General features: G+C 45.9%; 2 protein-coding genes across 9 annotated transcripts in view; one reads left to right on the top strand and one right to left on the bottom strand.

The window, feature by feature from the left end:
* LOC110513490 overlaps nt 1-21,193 on the top strand; it is a 285,372-nt gene that overhangs the window by 102,501 nt on the left and 161,678 nt on the right. The gene's annotated exons all lie outside the window — the stretch shown is intronic.
* LOC110526059 lies at nt 4,020-20,803 on the bottom strand. Of its 3 annotated transcripts, XM_036972786.1 has the most exons (9): nt 8,872-8,955; nt 7,862-7,963; nt 7,675-7,732; nt 7,320-7,467; nt 7,191-7,227; nt 6,664-6,944; nt 4,737-6,411; nt 4,466-4,544; nt 4,020-4,221 (listed from the first exon to the last, which is right to left on the bottom strand). In XM_036972786.1, the coding sequence occupies exons 1-9, from the start codon at nt 8,884-8,886 to the stop codon at nt 4,058-4,060; spliced, it is 2,559 nt and encodes an 852-aa protein (XP_036828681.1). In that variant the 5' UTR covers nt 8,887-8,955; the 3' UTR covers nt 4,020-4,057. The 3 variants fall into 3 exon arrangements, with proteins under 3 accessions (XP_036828681.1, XP_036828682.1, XP_036828683.1); XM_036972787.1 differs by lacking the exons at nt 7,191-7,227; nt 7,320-7,467; nt 7,675-7,732; nt 7,862-7,963; nt 8,872-8,955 and adding exons at nt 19,893-19,929; nt 20,556-20,803; XM_036972788.1 differs by lacking the exons at nt 7,191-7,227; nt 7,320-7,467; nt 7,675-7,732; nt 7,862-7,963; nt 8,872-8,955 and adding an exon at nt 20,556-20,803.

Genomic DNA, 21,193 nt, shown 5'->3' with positions numbered 1-21,193 from the left:
CGGATCCCTCTTTGCCGATCATAGTGGAGGTGGACGCATCCGAAGCTGGGATAGGAGCAGTGCTCTCTCAGTGCTCGGGTACGCCACTGAAGCTCCGCCCCTGTGCCTTCTTTTCGAAGAACCTCAGCCCGGCGGAGCGAAACTATGATGTGGGGGACCGGGAGTTGTTGGCTGTCGTCAAGGCCTTGAAGGCGTGGAGACAATGGCATGAGGGGGCTAAACACCCTTTTCTCATCTGGACTGACCATCGCAAACTGGAGTACATCCGGGAGGCGAGGAGACTGAATCCTCGTCAGGCAAGGTGGGCCATGTTTTTCACCCGTTTTGTGTTTACCCTCTCTTACAGACCAGGCTCCGAGAACGTTAAGGCAGACGCACTGTCCCGGCTGTATGACACAGAGGAGCGGTCCATGGATCCCACTCCCATACTCCCAGCCTCTTGTTTGGTGGTGCCAAACAATGAACATGCACCTGTGGAACGGTCATTAAGACATGAGGACTGCAGATGTGGCCAGGGCAATAAATTGCAATGTTCGTAGTGTGAGACGCCGAAGACAGCGCTACAGGGAGACAGGACAGACAGCTGATGGTCCTCGCAGTGGCAGACCATGTGTAACAACACCTGCATCGGTACATGCGAACATCACACCTGCGGGACAGTTACAGGATGGCAACAACAACTGCCCGAGTTACACCAGGAAAGCACAATCCCTCCATCAGTGCTCAGACTGAATAGACTGAATAATAGGCTGAGAGACGCTGGACTGGGGGCTTGTAGGCCTGTTGTAAGGCAGGTCCTCACCAGACATTACCGTCAACAACGTCGCCTATGGGCACAAACCCACCATCGCTGGACCAGACAGGACTGGCAAAAAGTGTTCTTCACTGACGAGTCGCGGTTTTGTCTCACCAGGGGTGATGGTCGGATTTGCGTTTATCGTCGAAAGATAGAGCGTTACAGAGGCCTGTACTCTGGAGCGGGATTGATTTGGAGTTGGAGGTTCCGTCATGGGCTGGGGCGGTGTGTCACAGTATCATCAGACTGAGCTTGTTGTCATTGCAGGCAATCTCAATGCTGTGCGTTACAGGGAAGACATCCTCCTTCCTCATGTGGTACCCTTCCTGCAGGCTCATCCTGACGTGACCCTGCAGCATGACAATGCCACCACGCACAGAACGAGCAGTATGGCTGATTTCCTACAAGACAGGAATGTCAGTGTTCTGCCATGGCCAGCAAAGAGCCCGGATCTCAATCCCATTGAGCATGTCTAGGACCTGTTGGATCGGATGGAGAGGACAGGGCCATTCCCCTCTAGAAATGTCTGGGATCTTGCAGGTGCCTTGGTGGAAGAGTGGGGTAACATCTCACAGGAATAACTGGCAAGTCTGGTGCAGTCCATGAGGAGGAGATGCACTGCAGTACTTGATGCTGCTAGTGGCCACACCAGATACTGACTGTTACTTTTGATTTTGCCCTTCCCCTTTCGTTCAGGGACACATTATTACATTTCTGTTCGTCACATATATGTGGAACTTATTCAGTTTGTCTCAGTTTTTGAATCTTATGTTCGTACAAATATTTACACGTGTTACGTTTGCTGAAAATAATTGCAGTTGACAGTGAGAAGACATACATACATACACACACACACACACACACACACACACACACACACACACACACACACATACACGCATACACGCATACAAGCATACATGCATACATACATACATACATACATACATGTATGTGGGGCGGCAAGTAGCCTCGTGGATAGAGCATTCGGCCAGTAACCGAGAGGTTGCCAGATCAAATCCCCGAGCTGACAAGGTAAAAATCTGTCGTTCTGCCCTTGAACAAGGCAATTAACCCACCAAGATTGGCAAATTCGCCACTGGCGCCCTTTGCTCTTCACAGATGAAAGCAGGTTCACACTGAGCACGTGACAGACGTGACAGTCTGGAGACGCCGTGGAGAACGTTCTGCTGCCTGCAACATCCTCCAGCATGACCGGTTTGGCGGTGGGTCAGTCATGGTGTGGGGTGGCATTTCTTTGGGGGGGGGGGCGCACAGCCCTCCATGTGCTCGCCAGAGGTAGCCTGACTGCCATTAGGTACAAAGATGAGATCCTCAGACCCCTTGTGAGACCATATGCTGGTGCGGTTGGCCCTGGGTTCATCCTAATGCAAGACAATGCTAGACCTCATGTGGCTGGAGTGTGTCAGCAGTTCCTGCAAGAGGAAGGCATTGATGCTATGGACATGCCCATCCGTTCCCCAGACCTGAATCCAATTGAGCACATCTGGGACATCATGTCTCGCTCGATGCTTTAGTCCAGGTCTGGGAGGAGATCCCTCAGGAGACCATCCGCCACCTCATCAGGAGCATGACCAGGCGTTGTAGCGAGGTCATACAGGCACGTGGAGGCCACACACACTACTGAGCCTCATTTTGACTTGTTTTAAGGACATTACATAAAAGTTGGATCAGCCTGTAGTGTGGTTTTCCACTTTAATTTTGAGTGTGACTCCAAATCCAGACCTCCATGGGTTGATAAATTTGATATCCATTGATCATTTTTGGGTGATTTTGTTGTCAGCACATTCAACTATGTAAAGAAAAAAGTATTTAATAAGAATATTTCATTCATTCAGATCTAGGATGTGTTATTTTAGTGTTCCCTTTTTTTTGTTGAGCAGTGTACATACATTCATAAATACATACATACATACATACATGTATGTGTGTGGGGCGGCAGGTAGCCTCGTGGTTAGAGCATTGGGCCAGTAACCGATCGGTTGCCAGATCAAATCCCCGAGCTGACAAGGTAAAACTCTGTCGTTCTGCCCTTGAACAAGGCAATTAACCCACTGTTCCTATGGCCGTCGTTGTAAATAATAATTGTAAAAAAAAAAAAATGTTTAAATAATAATAATAACTGACTTGCCTTAAGTTAAAATAAATAAAAAACAATCATACACTCTAACAATAATGCTACAGAAGTGACACCCGGACAGGGACGGTCCCAAAAGATTACAGCCATGAGTGATCAACTTACACTTTATAACATGTTGTCTTCTGTCTGATTTAATGTGACCCTCTTCCTGTCTCGTAACAGATCCAGCCCCTGACGGTGGCCCTGACCCAGACTACATCCCCAGGTCCAGATGATTCCAGCAGGCACAGCCCAGGAGGTTCAGCAGAAGCTCTTCCAGCAGCAGGTGGTGACTGCAGCTGCCTCGCTTCAGATACAGAGCCCTCTCCTCACAGCCCGGCCCAACAGGCCCCAATTTCCGCTGCAGCAGTCCCCAGTACAGCAGCAGCCAGCCAAGGGCCAGGCTCGCGGAGGGGCCATGAGGGGAAAGGCCCAGGCCAAGCCCAGCGGGGGCAGCAGCTAGGTGCACACAGGACTAGTTAGAGCTCCCCTTTCAGCTAGGCTAAGCAGGACATCTCATCAGTGTAAATGCACTCAGTGACTGAGGAGCAGCATTATGAAGAGATCCAGCGTTATGAAGGAGTGGTGGAGTCCAGTCTGAGGTGGCTGTGTTGAATCTAACCTGGTTTAAGGAACTGCTCCATGTAAAGGAATGACCTGTCTTTTAAGAGTGTCATCATCTATCTTCAACACAGTACTGTAACTGTCGGCTGTTTCCTTCGCGACTGTTTCAGAAGGTCTCCCCTGGAGGAAACCTGGACCAACATCCAGGGGGAGGTTTAAGATCAGAAAAGCAGAAAAACAATATTCATGCCTTTTTTTAAATTGATGAATATATTAATGTTACTATATCAGAAGAGAAAACATTTATTTGGGTAGGAGGGCAGAGATTCAGGCCTAAAGCCACTCAGAATATCCTAGATCACTGGATCAGAGGGCATGTCACACAGTGTCAGAAGAGTCAGACTGTGTAGAAGGGCTATACACTCCACTATAGTTAATGTTGCTATCACTGCTAACATTTAAAAGACCAGTATTGTAATCTGGTCTGTTAACGGGAGCACATAAGAAGACAAAGGCCAATTTAATGCAATGAATGACGTTTAATAAATTGTCTGAAGTTACTTGGTCTTTAAGGACTGTTTGAAGGGCTTGAACAGGCCTTTGGAGATGGCAGAAAACATCCTGACGAGAAGTGGACGTTTGTGAGGCGTCTCCTGTTGGGAGCTGGCGGGGAGATCCTTTGGCAGTGCAGACATGGCAGCATGTGGCACTATGCTGGGCACTACAGAAGAGAGACAGAGAGTTTACATGCACTTTAATTCAGAAATGATGTAATGTATGTTACAACTCAACATAACTGACACTGATAAATGAGAACCAACAGCTTGAGTTTTGGAGAATATAATTACTTTTACATAAGAGATGACTAATGATTGCGTATATAACCTTTGTAAGGTTATTTTGAAATGGCATTTCTTTGTACACCAATATCTCAAACAGACTGTTGTCCTGTTGTGTGAACTTACGCATGCCATCTTCAGCAGTGGTCTGTACTTGTTCTGATTCAGAGCGGTGGGAATCCTTCTTGTTCCCCTTCTTGAATAGCTAAGTATTTAAAGAGAAAAACATGTTTTAAAAAATGTCACAGCTGACCAACCTCATGATGATAACAATCACACCTACCACACCAGCACAACAACATTTATGATTGGTTTTGGAATGAACGGATGGTTTTATATTTTTACACTGAATAGCATTGTTTACTCACAACTGTTCATTTAAATACGTTTGCTGTACCTTTAAGTTGCTTGTCAGCCTGACCAGCCTTTGTAGAAAAGATAGTTTCCCGCTGCTAGCCCTCACATCCTCAGCCAGTGGAAGAGCCTTAGGCCCGGTGGTTTTGACTGATGTTCTTGAGGCTGCCCTCAATGCCTCATTACATCTGTGGAGAAGCGCTTCACTCAAAGACTTGACAAGAATCCTATCAAATGAAGAGTCCTGAGTCGACACGGCCTGTTGGAGGATTTTCTCCGAGCCAAACTCCTCCAACAGATTTTTATAGACGACTCTGTAGACTTTATGAATCCTCAAGTTCTCTGGATAGGCTTGTGTCTCAGAGCAGCCTGACCATGCACAGAAGACCTCCATAACTTTGGGGATCAGGTCTTGTGACTTGCGTGTGACGTCAACTGGGTAATCTTCTGCTGGGGTTTGGATTTCTGTTAGAATTCTCATTACTAACATGCTGATGAGGTCGGTGACGTCATCATCACTGCCCAAGTTATCAGAGGATGGGGTTGGAAGTGTGACATCTTTGACCATGTCTGGGCTGGTTGACATATCGTCCCTGACAATGTTTTGAGCTACACCAGAATGACTGGTGGTATCCACTTCCTCTCCATCAATGTTGGCCTTCAAGATTTGTGCCGCATTGGAGGTCTCGCTTGTTGCCATAATGGTGCCAGAAGGAGACAGCCGAGGGGAGGACTTGTCACTCAATAGATTGCCTACATCAGATATAGTGGTTTCAGATGTTTGGAGAGATTCAGTTGGAGAGGATCCTATACTTTCTGCATCAGAATCCACAGAGTACATGACCTGGCTTACCATAACTTTGGTAAAGAGACTGACTGTGTCACTAAATACTGATGAGGAAGAAGAGCATGAAATTCTATCTTCAGACACTCTAGCCAAAACCTTGGCCCCCTGAGCCAAACTCATTGAAGTTGAATAGGGCACAAAACTAGGAAGCAGGAGGCACTTAACAGACTCCTCTACAAACAGCTGAACCAGCTCGTAAGTTGTGGGCTTCCCCACCTTGTCATTCCTCTTCAGCTTCGAAACGATGGTATCAGATGCACTCTTTCCAGCCGCCACTGTCAGTCCCAGAGGGGTCAAGTTGCTATCAGAAATTATGCGGTTGACTTGGTGACTGAGATCACGGGAGAGAGCACCAATCTTACCCTGAGATATGAGCTCCTCCAGTCTAGCTATTGCATCTGTTAGATCAGGGTGAGATGTAACCTGCCCTTCTGCCTCTGGATATACTTTCTTCATGATGGTATCGGCTATGGCAAACATGCTTGTTCTGGCATCACACACCATTGTTTTTGGCTTACTAGATTCGCTCATGTCAATGACTGAGCATCTTACAATGGGCTGAGCAGTACTCTCGGGTAACTCAGAAGGAATGGGAGTGCCAGGGAGTGCAAATTCCCACTCTGTCTTCTGTGATTTGGCAGTTGAGAATGACAACGAGGAAGAAGACCGCAGTGACTCTTGATAGACCAATTCCTCGCCAAATTCGCTGCTTATCTTCTCAATGTTCTCCAGCATAGTTCCAACCACTTTATCTATTTGTGAAAGCTGTCCTGCAGCCACCATTTGGTCAGATTTTGACAGTTGCTCCTGGACACTGCTGATGATACTGTCCTCTGGCATTCCCAGGTGGGCTTTCAGTGAGGTCTGGGAACTTTAAAATGAACAAGCAAAGCATGTTAATTGCTGTCTGGAGTTGGAAAATCAATATCTTAGTGCTAACAAATCTAACAAGCATTATAATTGAGTATTCTAAATGTAATTTATATGTGTGCATTAGATATTGCAAAACACACCTGTTAGAAAGCTGGAAAATATTGAAATGGGGAAATTATTGTTCATCAGTTTGAGGGTTAGGATTAACTGCACACACACACACAGACGCATTATGGGGAACATACAGTACCTCTTGGAAGAGGGTGTGCTAGACCTTGGTCGGAGAGCCCTGCCGCCACAGTTACACATCTCCTTTGCCAAATATTTAACTTCCTGGATGAGTTCTAGTCTTTTCTGCTCAAAGGCAGTGAAGGATCTTGCACTGCCGCCCCTCTTGAGTGAGTCAGCGTTGTCATAAAAGCCCGTCACCCCTAGAATGCGGGCCAGGGCCGGCAGCAGGATCTGCAGGGTGGTCTGTGCAATGAAGTTGACAATGGTCTTGCACAATTTTGCAAGCTGTTCCTTTGTCATCTGCATTGCACAAACAAAACAGAACACACACAGCAGGTTTGGCAATGAAACTCTGATGTAAAGTATTCTAGATTGAACAGAATGCATTTCATCAACATCGTTTTCCTTATCTGTGACTGAATTCAAAGTTGGATGAAGTATGACAGATTAATGAACGTAATAGCAGAATAGAACTATGGTTAATTCCTCTCTCGATTCAACATAACATTCCCAAATCAAAGGTCAAAGGCTGATGGAGAAACTTACAGGTTTTTTAAATCCTTTATAGATCACTTGCCATTGCCTAGAAAAGAAAAAAGAAATGTGTTTTAGTTACTTTTTATTTCCTTCTGCACAAAATATGTGAGGCTAGAGCAAAACATGGGCCTAACATACTCATCAGTAAGATTGCGCATGAATGAGATGAGGATTGGGTAGCAGTCCTCCATCTCATCTTTGTTGCCTGGGCCGAATGCAGCCTTAAGAGCATTCTTCTCCAAGAGCTCAATAACAGATCCTCTGTCCGGGTGTTTATTCCTCAATCCTAAATATGTTATTACCGTATAGGACAATTCAGGATAAGTCAGACGCTTTTCTCTTAATACAATACTTTGATAAAATTGCTACAATAGGACTATTGAATAAAAACTATCCATGCAACATTTCTTACTGACTCCAGTTTCTAACATGACCTTTATCTATGATATGCAGGTTTAGAGAACCAACATACTACAGAGTGAAAATCTATGACCTGCATCCGTATCAGTGCCCTGCTCCCCTGACTTCTTGGCACTACTTTTCCTCTTCGCCTTGGATAGAATATAATAGAATAGATTCCAGATCACAAATAATAGACATGTTACATCAGGTCAATGCAGCTATTGTGACAATTGAGTGTTACTAGTCTAGTAGTTGCCCTGTCACACCTGCCATTTTACCTTTCCTGTCTTCTTGGGCTCCTTCTTGAGCTGTGCCACTGGTTCTTCCTCAACAACCTCCCTCCCCTCCCTCGGGGGATCATCATCATCTCTCTGTACTACCTGAAGGACATAGGAATTTCATGTCAATGTCAGATTAGATTCTTGCAAAGGACATCATAGAGCTACAGCCATATCAGAGCTAAACTGGTGATTGACTTAATAGAGAGAATTAGACATTTGTTTTGCAATAGCCTATGTATCTTAAATGACGTTTTCCTTAGTTACATTCCGAAATATGTTGTTTCATTTAACCTACCCTTTCTTCATCCATAATAGCATACAGTATTTTTATATCTCGAAAAACTTGTCCTTGTCTGTGTTGTTTTCACTCATGTTGAGTTTACTGAGGACAATATTGCAGCCACTGACGAATTAAGAACTTCATACCACGTCATGGAATGTTAGACCTTTATGACATCAGGGGCTAATTGCACATTCCATTCTCTCATTAATATTGGGGGGGAAATATATTGATCAGATCACACAATTTCCCCATCAACCGTTTTCGATACAGCTAGGCCCACATTGAAATCTGTTCACTAAGCACTGTGACTCAGCAGGTCAAAACATAAATAAACCTAGTCTAATTTCGTGTCGACCTCTTTTGGATTTATTTCGGTACCCCATTTAGTGAGCCAGTTGATTGATATATTCCTTATAGTGCATTCCTTAAAAGTAGGCCTACATTAGGGAATAAGGTGCTATTTGGTAGCATATTCCTCTCTAGCCCATGCCTCCACCAATCCAATGATTTTAGATTTGTAGGAAGAAGCGAACGAGAGTGTACACTTCAGGAGAAGGGAGATATTATTGGACTGTATCCCTAGGCTATAGCCAGTCCTAAACCAAGTAGCCTTGAATACGAAACCAAAAGCTTGGATTGCCAAAGGCCTATAAGAGCTAAATTGGTGATAACAACTTTAAACTTACTGTAAAACATGTTCTACCTTCCCCTATATTTCTCTTACCTTTTCTTCCACCATAGCTCATTTTATATATCGAAAAGCATGTCATTGACTGTTTTGGCTTTGCTACTCTCATGTCGAGTTATGATAAAGAGCATTTTGCAGACGCAGACTTTTAGTTAGTCGGGGACGTCATGGACTGTTTTGGCTTTGCTACTTTCATGTCGAGTTATGATAAAAGAGCATTTTTGCAGACGCAGACTTTTAGTTAGTCGGGGACGTCATGGACTGAAGGCAGTAGAAATGTTAACAAATGTTGATATGTTGCCCTCTTGTGGAATTATTTAGGTACAACAACAATGTGTTGTGTAGGATCCAAATGATTGTTTTCTCCTCATCCCTGTGTTACGTCCTATTATCAGTCTCAAACAGAGAGCAATACACTTTAATAGTAGAGGGTTAAACACTCTTTGCGATGTAATTATTTGATGCACCGCAAGGGGCTATTGTGTTGTCAGCATTGGTTCATGTCTCGTGTACTTTTCGTATTTTTTTGTATATTATATATATATAATATATATATATATATATATACTCAGCTGTTCTCCCGAACCCCACTCATACACGGCTAGAGCCCAATACTCCACCTGATCCTTGCTGTAAACTCTGGACCTTGGCACCGGTTAATCGCTGCTACCGATTGGCTATAGTGGATCTATAGTGGCTAACGCCACTGCCACGAAGCTAGCACCAGTTAGCCGTGAGCCAGGCGCATCTCCCTGCTAGCATTCTAAATTTTACAATACCTCTTTCGCCATCTGGCTTGGATTCTCTGTCGACACGGCCCCCCGCCGCACCACCACGACTGGTCTGCCGACGAATACTCCATCCGCTGTGCCTTCAACCGGCCTCCGTCGGAGGGCTACTAACTTTAAACGCCGTGTAGCCCGCGTGCTAGCGTAATTGCGGCTTCCCTGTACCATCTACTGCTGCCTTCTGGACACTATTATCACTTGGCTACAGAGCTGATGCCTGCTGGACTGTCCATTAATCACGTACTCCATTCTGTTTATTTATTTTTTTATCTGTCGGCCCCAGCCACGGTTTACAATGGTAGTGTAGTTCCACTCTTCATACCTCTGATACCTCCTTTGTACCACCTCCCACACATGCGGTGACCTCACCCATTACAACCAGCATGTCCAGAGATACAACCTTTCTTATCATCACCCAGTGCCTGGGCTTACCTCCGCTGTACCCGCACCCCACCATACCCCTGTCTGCGCATTATGCCCTAAATATATTCTACCATGCCCAGAAATCTGCTCCTTTATTCTTTGTCCCCAACTCTCTAGGCGACCAGTTTTGATAGCCTTTAGCCGCACCCTCATACTACTCCTCCTTTGTTCCGCAGGTGATGTGGAGGTAAACCCAGGCCCTGCTCCCAGAAGTTTGCGCTGGAGTTTAGGACCCTGGCTGCCGGCGCTGGATGGAGCAACAGGGCCCTGATCGACCATTACCGCTGTAGTCTACGTGAGGACGCCCGTCGGGATCTGGTCTGCAGAGACACCACCCTCACCTTCGACAAGCTGGTGGACCTGTCCATCCGGCTGGACAACCTGCTGGCTACTCGCGGACGTCCAGATCGGGGTCTGGTTGTTCCATCCTCCCGCACACCCTCTCCGATACCCATTGAGCTGGGAGGTGCGGTGCGCAGGGAGACCGGAGGGGGTTCCCTCTCGTGCACCATATGTGGCCGCAGAGGTCACACTGCTGGTCGGTGCCGGGTTGGTTCCTCTGGGAATCGAGGTAGCAGGCAGGGCACTCTGGTGTCACCCCAGGTGAGTAGGCACTATTCTCATCCAGAGCCCTCTGTTGCACATATGTTTTTGTCTGTTACTTTTCCTGAATTTTCCCCGCGTTCCCAGCATAAGGTGCTAGTAGATTCAGGCGCGGCTTGGAATTTCATTAATAAGGATTAGCTCATAGTTTAGCTCTCACCTTCTGTAAAAAGAAGGCGACTCACTTACCACCCCATCGACGGGGGAATTGTGCGATAGATCTCCTGGTAGACGCTGCACTTCCCAGGAGTCCACGTGTATCCCCTGTCGCAAGCGGAGGACGGTGGCTATGGAGACATATGTCTCCGAATCCCTGCGTCAGGGGTACATTCAGCCCTCCATTTCACCTGTCTCCTCGATTTTCTTTTTCTGTGAAGAAGAAGGATGGAGGTTTGTGCCCGTGCATTGATTATTGAGGTCTCAATAAAATCATGGTGAGGTATAGTTACCCCTACCTCTTATTGCTATGGCCATTGAGTCAATGCACAGGGCTCGCTTCTTCAATAAACTGGATCTCAGGAGTGCGTACAATCTGGTGCATATTCGGAAGGCAGACGAGCGTAAGACAGCATTTAGTACCACCTCAGGGCATTATGAGTACCTCGTCATGCCGTATGGGTTTTAGCCCTGTGCCTTCTTTTCGAAGAACCTCAGCCTGGCGGAGCGAAACTATGATGTGGGGGACCGGGAGCTGTTGGCTGTCGTCAAGGCCTTGAAGGCGTGGAGACATTGGCATGAGGGGCTAAACCACCCTTTTCTCATCTGGACTGACCATCGCAAACTGGAGTACATCCGGGAGGCGAGGAGACTGAATCCTCGTCAGGCAGGGTGGGCCATGTTTTTCACCCATTTGTGTTTACCTTCTCTTACAGACCAGGCTCCCAGAACGTTAAGGCAGACGCACTGTCCCGGCTGTATGACACAGAGGAGCGGTCCATGGATCCCACTCCCATACTTCCAGCCTCTTGTTTGGTGGCGCCAAACAATGAACATGCACCTGTAGAATGGTGTTAAGACACTAACAGCTTACAGATGGTAGGCAATTCAGGTCACAGTTATGAAAACTTAGGACACTAAAGAGGCCTTTCTACTGATTCTGAAAACCACCAAAAGAAAGATGCCCAGGGTCCCTGCTCATCTGCGTGAACATGCCTTAGGCATGCTGCAAGGAGGCATGAGGACTGCAGATGTGGCCAGGGCAATAAATTGCAATGTTCGTAGTGTGAGACGCCGAAGACAGCGATACAGGGAGACAGGACGGACAGCTGATGGTCCTCGCAGTGGCAGACCACGTGTAACAACACCCACATCGGTACATGCGAACATCACACCTGCGGGACAGGCACAGGATGGCAAGAACAACTGCCCGAGTTACACCAGGATAGCACAATCTCTCCATCAGTGCTCAGACTGAATAGACTGAATAATAGGCTGGACTGGGGGCTTGTAGGCCTGTTTGTCTGGTGAAGACCTGCCTTACATCACCGGCAACAACATCGCCTATGGGCACAAACCCACCGTTGCTGGACCAGACAGGACTGGCAAAAAAGTGTTCTTCACTGACGAGTCACGGTTTTGTCTCACCAAAGGTGATGGTCGGATTTGCGTTTATCGTCGAAAGATAGAGCGTTACAGAGGCCTGTACTCTGCAGCGGATCGATTTGGAGTTGGAAGGTCCGTCATGGGCTAGGGCGGTGTGTCTAGGGCGGTGTGTCACAGCATAATCGGACTGAGCTTTGTTGTCATTGCAGGCTATCTCAATGCTGTGCGTTACAGGGAAGACATCCTCCTCCCTCATGTGGTACCATTCCTGCAGGCTCATCCTGACATGACCCTGCAGCATGACAATGCCACCACGCACAGAACGAGCAGTATGGCTGATTTCCTACAAGACAGAAATGTCAGTGTTTTGCCATGGCCAGCAAAGAGCCCGGATCTCAATCCCATTGAGCATGTCTAGTACCTGTTTGGATTGGATGGAGAGGACAGGGCCATTCCCCCCTAGAAATGTCTGGGATCTTGCAGGTGCCTTGGTGGAAAAGGGGGGTAACATCTCACAGGAATAACTGGCAAGTCTGGTGCAGTCCATGAGGAGGAGATGCACTGCACTACTTAATGCTGCTGGTGGCCACCCCAGATACTGACTGTTACTTTTGATTTTGCCTTCCCCTTTCGTTCAGGGACACATTATTAAATTTCTGTTCGTCACATATCTGTGGAACTTATTGAGTTTGTCTCAGTTTTTGAATCTTATGTTCGTACAAATATTTACACGTGTTACGTTTGCTGAAAATAATTGCAGTTGACAGTGAGAGGACATACACACACACACATACATACATACATACATACATACATACACTGCTCAAAAAAATAAAGGGAACACTCAAACAACACAATGTAACTACAAGTCAATCACACTTCTGTGAAATCAAACTGTCCACTTAGGAAGCAACACTGATTGACAATAAATTTCACATGCTGTTTGTGCAAATGGAATAGACAACAGGTGGAAATTATAGGCAATTAGCACAACACCCCCAATAAAGGAGCGGTTCTGCAGGTGGGGACCACAGACCACTTCTCAGTTCCTATGCTTCCTGGCTGATGTTTTGGTCACTTTTGAATGCTGGCGGTGCTTTCACTCTAGTGGTAGCATGAGACGGAGCCTACAACCCACACAAGTGGCTCAGGTAGTGCAGCTCATCCAGGATGGAAAAATCAATGCGAGCTGTGGCAAGGAAGGTTTGCTGTGTCTGTCAGCGTAGTGTCCAGAGCATGGATGCGCTACCAGGAGACAGGCCAGTACATCAGGAGACGTGGAGGAGGCCGTAGGAGGGCAACAACCCAGCAGCAGGACCGCTAGCACCGCCTTTGTGCTAGGAGGAGCACTGCCAGAGCCCTGCAAAATGACCTCCAGCAGGCCACAAATGTGCATGTGTCTGCTCAAACGGTCAGAAACAGACTCCATGAGGGTGGTATGAGGGCCCGATGTCCACAGGTGGGGGTTGTGCTTACAGCCCAACACCGTGCAGGACGTTTGGCATTTGCCAGAGAACACCAAGATTGGCAAATCGCCACTGGCGTCCTGTGTTCTTCACAGATGAAAGCAGGTTCACACTGAGCACGTGACAGACGTGACAGAGTCTGGAGACACCGTGGAGAACGTTCTGCTGCCTTGCAACATCCTCCAGCATGACCGGTTTGGCGGTGGGTCAGTCATGGTGTGGGGGTGGCATTTCTTTGAGGGGGGTGCACAGCCCTCCATATGCTCGCCAGAGGTAGCCTGACTGCCATTAGGTACCGAGATGAGATCCTCAGACCCCTTGAGACCATATGCTGGTGCGGTTGGCCCTGGGTTCCTCCTAATGCAAGACAATGCTAGACCTCATGTGGCTGGAGTGTGTCAGCAGTTCCTGCAAGAGGAAGGCATTGATGCTATGGACTGGCCCGCCCGTTTCCCAGACCTGAATCCAATTGAGCACATCTGGGACATCATGTCTCGCTCCATCCACCAACGCCACGTTGCACCACAGACTGTCCAGGAGTTGGCGGATGCTTTAGTCCAGGTCTGGGAGGAGATCCCTCTGGAGACCATCCGCCACCTCATCAGGAGCATGCCCAAGCGTTGTAGGGAGCTCATACAGGCAAGTGGAGGCCACATACACTACTGAGCCTCATTTTGACTTCTTTTAAGGACATTACATCAAAGTTGGATCAGCCTGTAGTGTGGTTTTCCACTTTAATTTTGAGTGTGACTCCAAATCCAGACCTCCATGGGTTGATACATTTGATTTCCATTGATAATTTGTGTGTGATTTTGTTGTCAGCACATTCAACTATGTAAAGAAAAAAGTATTTAATAAGAATATTTCATTCATTCAGATCTAGGATGTGTTATTTTAGTGTTCCCCTTTCTTTTTTTGAGCAGTGTACATACATACATACAGTGGGGGCAAAAAAGTATTTAGTCAGCCACCAATTGTGCAAGTTCTCCCACTTAAAAAGATGAGAGAGGCCTGTAATTTTCATCATAGGTACACTTCAACTATGACAGACAAAAGGAGAAAAGAAAATCCAGAAAATCACATTGTAGGATTTTTAATGAATTTATTTGCAAATTATGGTGGAAAATAAGTATTTGGTCACCTACAAACAAGCAAGATTTCTGGCTCTCACAGGCCTGTAACTTCTTCTTGAAGAGGCTCCTCTGTCTTCCACTCGTTACCTGTATTAATGTTTGTCTTAATGTTTGATCTTGTTATCAGTATAAAAGACATCTGTCCACAACCTCAAACAGTCACACTCCAAACTCCAAACTTGAAGAAATCAACTGTGGGAGCAAATATTAGGAAATGGAAGGCATACAAAACCACTGATAATCTCCCTCGATCTGGGGCTCAACGCAAGATCTCACCCCGTGGGGTCAAAATGATCACAAGAACGGTGAGCAAAAATCCCAGAACCACACGGGGGGACCTAGTGAATGACCTGCAGAGAGCTGGGACCAAAGTAACAAAGCCTACCATCAGTAACACACTACGCCGCCAGGGACTCAAATCCTGCAGTGCCAGATTGGAGAATGTCATACGGTCAGATGAAACCAAAATATAACTTTTTGGTAAAAACTCAACTTGTCGTGTTTGGAGGACAAAGAATGCTGAGTTGCATCCAAAGAACACCATACCTACTGTGAAGCATGGGGGTGGAAACAGCTTGGGGCTGTTTTTCTGCAAAGAGACCAGGACAACTGCTCCGTGTAAAGGAAAGAATGAATGGGGCCATGTATCGTGAGATTTTGAGTGAAAACCTCCTTCCATCAGCAAGGGCATTGAAGATGAAACGTGGCTGTGTCTTTCAGTATGACAATGATCCCAAACACACCACCCGGGCAAGGAAGGAGTGGCTTCGTAAGAAGCATTTCAAGGTCCTGTGGCCTAGCCAGTCTCCAGATCTCAACCCCATAGAAAATCTTTGGAGGGAGTTGAAAGTCCGTGTTGCCCAGCAACAGCCCCAAAACATCACTGCTCTAGAGGAGGTCTGCATGGAGGAATGGGCCAAAATACCAGCAACAGTGTGTGAAAACCTTGTGAAGACTTACAGAAAACATTTGACCTTTGTCATTGCCAACAAAGGGTATATAACAAAGTATTGAGATAAACTTTTGTTATTGACCAAATACTTATTTTCCACCTTAATTTAAAATAAATTAGTTAGTTGAAGTGTACCTATGATGAAAATTACAGGCCTCTCATCTTTTTAAGTGGGGAACTTGCACAATTGGTGGCTGACTAAATACTTTTTTGCCCTACTACATACATACATACATACATACATGCATACATACATACATGTATGTGGGGCGGCAGGTAGCCTCGTGGTTAGAGCATTGGGCCAGTAACCGAGAGGTTGCCAGATCAAATCCCCGAGCTGACAAGGTAAAAATCTGTCGTTCTGCCCTTGAACAAGGCAATTAACCCACTGTTCTTATGGCCGTCGTTGTAAATAAGAATTTGTTCTTAACTGAAGTTAAAAGTTAAAGTTAAAATTTAAAAAAAACAATCATACACTCTTAACAATACTGCTACAGAAGTGACACCCAGGGACGGTGCCAACAGATTACAACCACGAGTGATCAACAGATTACAACCACGAGTGATCAACAGATTACAACCACGAGTGATCATTTTACACTTGATGTTGTCTTCTGTCTGATTTAATGTGACCCTCTTCCTGTCTCGTAACAGATCCAGCCCCTGACGGTTGCCCTGACCCAGACTACATCCCCAGGTCCAGATGATTCCAGCAGGCACAGCCCAGGTGGTTCAGCAGAAGCTCCTCCAGCAGCAGGTGGGGACTGCAGCTGCCTCGCTTCAGATACAGACCCCCCTCCTCACAGCCCGGCCCAACAGGCCCCAGTTTCCGCTGCAGCAGAGTCCCCAGTACAGCAGCAGCCAGCCAAGGGCCAGGCTCGCGGAGGGGCCATGAGGGGCAAGACCAGTCCAAGCCCAGCGGGGCAGCAGCTAGGTGCCCACAGCTCTCAACAGTGCTGTCTGTTTTCCCCTGCTGGCTGCTGACAGAGGCAGATATATCAGAAGAGAAAACATTTATTTGGGCAGGGGGCAGAGATTCAGGCCTAAAGCCACTCAGAATATCCTAGATCACTGGATCAGAGGGCATGTCACACAGTGTCAGAAGAGTCAGACTGTGAAGAAGGGCTTGAAAAGGCCTTTGGAGATGGCAGAAAAACATCCTGACGAGAAGTGGACGTTTGTGAGGCGTCTCCTGTTGGGAGCTGGCGGGGAGATCCTTTGGCAGTGCAGACATGGCAGCATGTGGCACTATGCTGGGCACTACAGAAGAGAGAGAGAGCGTTTACATGCACTTTAATTCAGAAATGATGTAATGTATGTTACAACTCAACATAACTGACACTGAAAATGAGAACCAACAGCTTGAGTTTTGGAGAATATAATTACTTTTACATAAGAGATGACTACTGATTGCGTATATAACCTTTGTAAGGTTATTTTGAAATGGCATTTATTTGTTCACCAATATCTCAGACTGTTGTCCTGTTGTGTGAACTTACGCATGCCATCTTCAGCAGTGGTCTGTACTTGTTCTGATTCAGAGCGGTGGGAATCCTTCTTGTTCCCCTTCTTGAATAGCTAAGTATTTAAAGAGAAAAACATGTTTTAAAAAATGTCACAGCTGACCAACCTCATGATGATAACAATCACACCTACCACACCAGCACAACAACATTTATGATTGGTTTTGGAATGAACGGATGGTTTTATATTTTTACACTGAATAGCATTGTTTACTCACAACTGTTCATTTAAATACGTTTGCTGTACTTTAAGCTTTCTTACTGAGCTTGTCAGCCTGACCAGCCTTGTAGAAAATATAGTTTCCCGCTGCTAGCCCTCACATCCTCAGCCAGTGGAAGAGCCTTAGGCCCGGTGGTTTTGACTGATGTTCTTGAGGCTGCCCTCAATGCCTCATTACATCTGTGGAGAAGCGCTTCACTCAAAGACTTGACAAGAATCCTATCAAATGAAGAGTCCTGAGTCGACACGGCCTGTTGGAGGATTTTCTCCGAGCCAAACTCCTCCAACAGATTTTTATAGACGACTCTGTAGACTTTATGAATCCTCAAGTCTCTGGATAGGCTTGTGTCTCAGAGCAGCCTGACCATGCACAGAAGACCTCCATAACTTTAGGGATCAGGTCTTGTGACTTGCGTGTGACGTCAACTGGGTAATCTTCTGCTGGGGTTTGGATTTCTGTTAGAATTCTCATTACTAACATGCTGATGAGGCCGGTGAAGTCATCATCACCGCCCAAGTTATCAGAGGATGGGTTGGAAGTGTGACATCTTGACCATGTCTGGGCTGGTTGACATATCGTCCCTGACAATGGTTTGAGCTACACCAGAATGACTGGTGGTATCCACTTCCTCTCCATCAATGTTGGCCTTCAAGATTTGTGCTGCATTGGAGGTCTCGCTTGTTGCCATAATGGTGCCAGAAGGAGACAGCCGAGGGGAGAACTTGCCACTCAATAGATTGCCTACATCAGATATAGTGGGTTCAGATGTTTGGAGAGATTCAGTTGGAGAGGATCCTCTACTTTCTGCATCAGAATCCACAGAGTACATGACCTGGCTTACCATAACTTTGGTAAAGAGACTGACTGTCACTAAATACTGATGAAGAAGAAGAAGAGCATGAAATTCTATCTTCAGACACTCTAGCCAACACCTTGGCCCCCTGAGCCAAACTCATTGAAGTTGAATAGGGCACAAAACTAGGAAGCAGGAGGCACTTAACAGACTCCTCTACAAACAGCTGAACCAGCTCGTAAGTTGTGGGCTTCCCCACCTTGTCATTCCTCTTCAGCTTCGAAAGGATGGTATCAGATGCACTCTTTCCAGCCACCACTGTCAGTCCAGAGGGGTCAAGTTGCTATCGGAAATTATGCGGTTGACTTGGTGACTGAGATCACGGGAGAGAGCACCAATCCTACCCTGAGATATGAGCTCCTCCAGTCTAGCTATTGGATCTGTTAGATCAGGGTGAGATGTAACCTGCCCTTCTGCCTCTGGATATACCTTCTTCATGATGTATCGGCTATGGCAAACATGCTTGTTCTGCATCACACACCATTGTTTTTGGCTTAGTAGATTCGCTCATGTCAATGACTGAGCATCTTACAATGGGCTGAGCAGTACTCTCGGGTAACTCAGAAGGAATGGGAGTGCAGGAGTGCAAATTCCACTCTGTCTTCTGTGATTTGGCAGTTGAGAATGACAACGAGGAGGAAGACCGCAGTGACTCTTGATAGACCAATTCCTCGCCACATTCGCTGCTTATCTTCTCAATGTTCTCCAGCATAGTTCCAACCACTTTATCTATTTGTGAAAGCTGTCCTGCAGCCACCATTTGGTCAGATTTTGACAGTTGCTCCTGGGCACTGCTGATGATACTGTCCTCTGGCATTCCCAGGTGGGCTTTCAGTGAGGTCTGGGAACTTTAACAAGAACAAGCAAGCATGTTAATTGCTGTCTGAAGTTGGAAAATCGATATCTTAGTGCTAACAAATCTAACAAGCATTATAATTGAGTATTCTAAATGTAATTTATATGTGTGCATTAGATATTGCAAAACACACCTGCACACACACACACACACACACACAACACACACACACACAGAACATTATGGGGAACATACAGTTTGAGGCGTTAGGATTAATCTGCAGACCACACACACATTATGGGGAACATACAGTACCTTGGAAGAGGGTGTGCTAGACCTTGGTCGGAGAAGGCCTTGCCGCCACCAGCTACAATCTCCTTCGCCAAAGTATTTGTTCATAAAAAGCCCGTCACCCCTAGAATGCGGGCCAGGGCCGCAGCAGGATCTGCAGGGTGGTCTGTGTATGGAGTTGACAATGGTCTTGCACAATTTTGCAAGCTGTTCCTTTGTCATCTGCATTGCACAAACAAAACAGAACACAGCAGGTTTGGCAATGAGACTCTGATGTAAAGTATTCTAGATTGAACAGAATGCATTTCACCAACATCGTTTTCCTTATCTGTGACTGAATTCAAAGTTGGATGAAGTATGACAGATTAATGAACGTAATAGCAGATAGAACTATGGTTAATTCCTCTCTCTTGATTCAACACAAACATTCCCAAATCAAAGGTCAAAGGCTGATGGAGAAACTTACAGGTTTTTTAAATCCTTTATAGATCACTTGCCATTGCCTAGAAAAGAAAAAATAAATGTGTTTTACTTACTTTTTATTTCCTTCTGCACAAAATATGTGAGGCTAGAGCAAAACATGGTTCTAACATACTCATCAGTAAGATTGCGCATGAATGAGATGAGGATTGGGTAGCAGTCCTCCATCTCACTTTGTTGCCTGGACCGAATGCAGCCTTAAGAGCATTCTTCTCCAAGAGCTCAATAACAGATCCTCTGTCCGGGTGTTTATTCCTCAATCCTAAATATGTTATTACCATATAGGACAATTCAGGATAGTCAGACGCTTTTCTCTTAATACAATACTTCGATAAAATTGCTACAATAGGACTATTGAATAAAACTATCCATGCAACATTTCTTACTGACTACAGTTCTAACATGACCTTTATCTATGATATGCAAGTTTAGAGAACCAACATACTACAGAGGGAAAATCTATGACCTGCATCCGTATCAGTGCCCTGCTCCCCTGACCTTCTTGGCACTACTTTTCCTCTTCGCCTTGGATAGAATAGAATAGATTCCAGATCACAAATAATAGACATGTTACATCAGGTCAATGCAGCTATTGTGACAATTGAGTGTTACTAGTCTAGTAGTTGCCCTGTCACTCCTGCCATTTTACCTTTCCTGTCTTCTTGGGCTCCTTCTTGAGCTGGGCCACTGGTTCTTCCTCAACAACCTCCCTCCCCTCCCTCGGGGGTCATCATCATCTCTCTGTACTACCTGAAGGACATAGGAATTTCATGTCAATGTCAGATTAGATTCTTGCAAAGGACATCATAGAGCTACAGCCATATCAGAGCTAAACTGGTGATTGACTTAATAGAGAGAATTAGACATTTGTTTTGCAATAGCCTATGTTATCTTAAATGACGTTTTTCCTTAGTTACATTCCCAATATTAGTGTCATTTAACCTACTTTTCTTCATCCATAATAGCATACAGTATTTTTTATATCTCGAAAAACTTGTCCTTATCTGTGTGTTTTCACTCATGTTGAGTTTACTGAGGACAATATTGCAGCCACTGACGAATTAAGAACTTCATACCACGTCATGGAATGTTAGACCTTTATGCACATTCCCATTCTCTCATTAATATTGGGGGGGAAATATATTGATCAGATTACACACTTTCCCATCAACCGTTTTCGATACAGCTAGGCCCACATTGAAATCTGTTCACTAAGCACTGCGACTCAGCAGGTCAAAACAGAAATAAACCTAGTAATTTCGTGTCGACCTCTTTTGGATGTATTTC

This window comes from Oncorhynchus mykiss, unplaced genomic scaffold, assembly GCF_013265735.2.
Source record: "Oncorhynchus mykiss isolate Arlee unplaced genomic scaffold, USDA_OmykA_1.1 un_scaffold_195, whole genome shotgun sequence".
In the NCBI taxonomy this organism is placed as follows: domain Eukaryota; kingdom Metazoa; phylum Chordata; class Actinopteri; order Salmoniformes; family Salmonidae; genus Oncorhynchus; species Oncorhynchus mykiss.
Note: the sequence above shows the minus strand (reverse complement) of the source record. Positions and strands in the feature narration are given on the sequence as shown.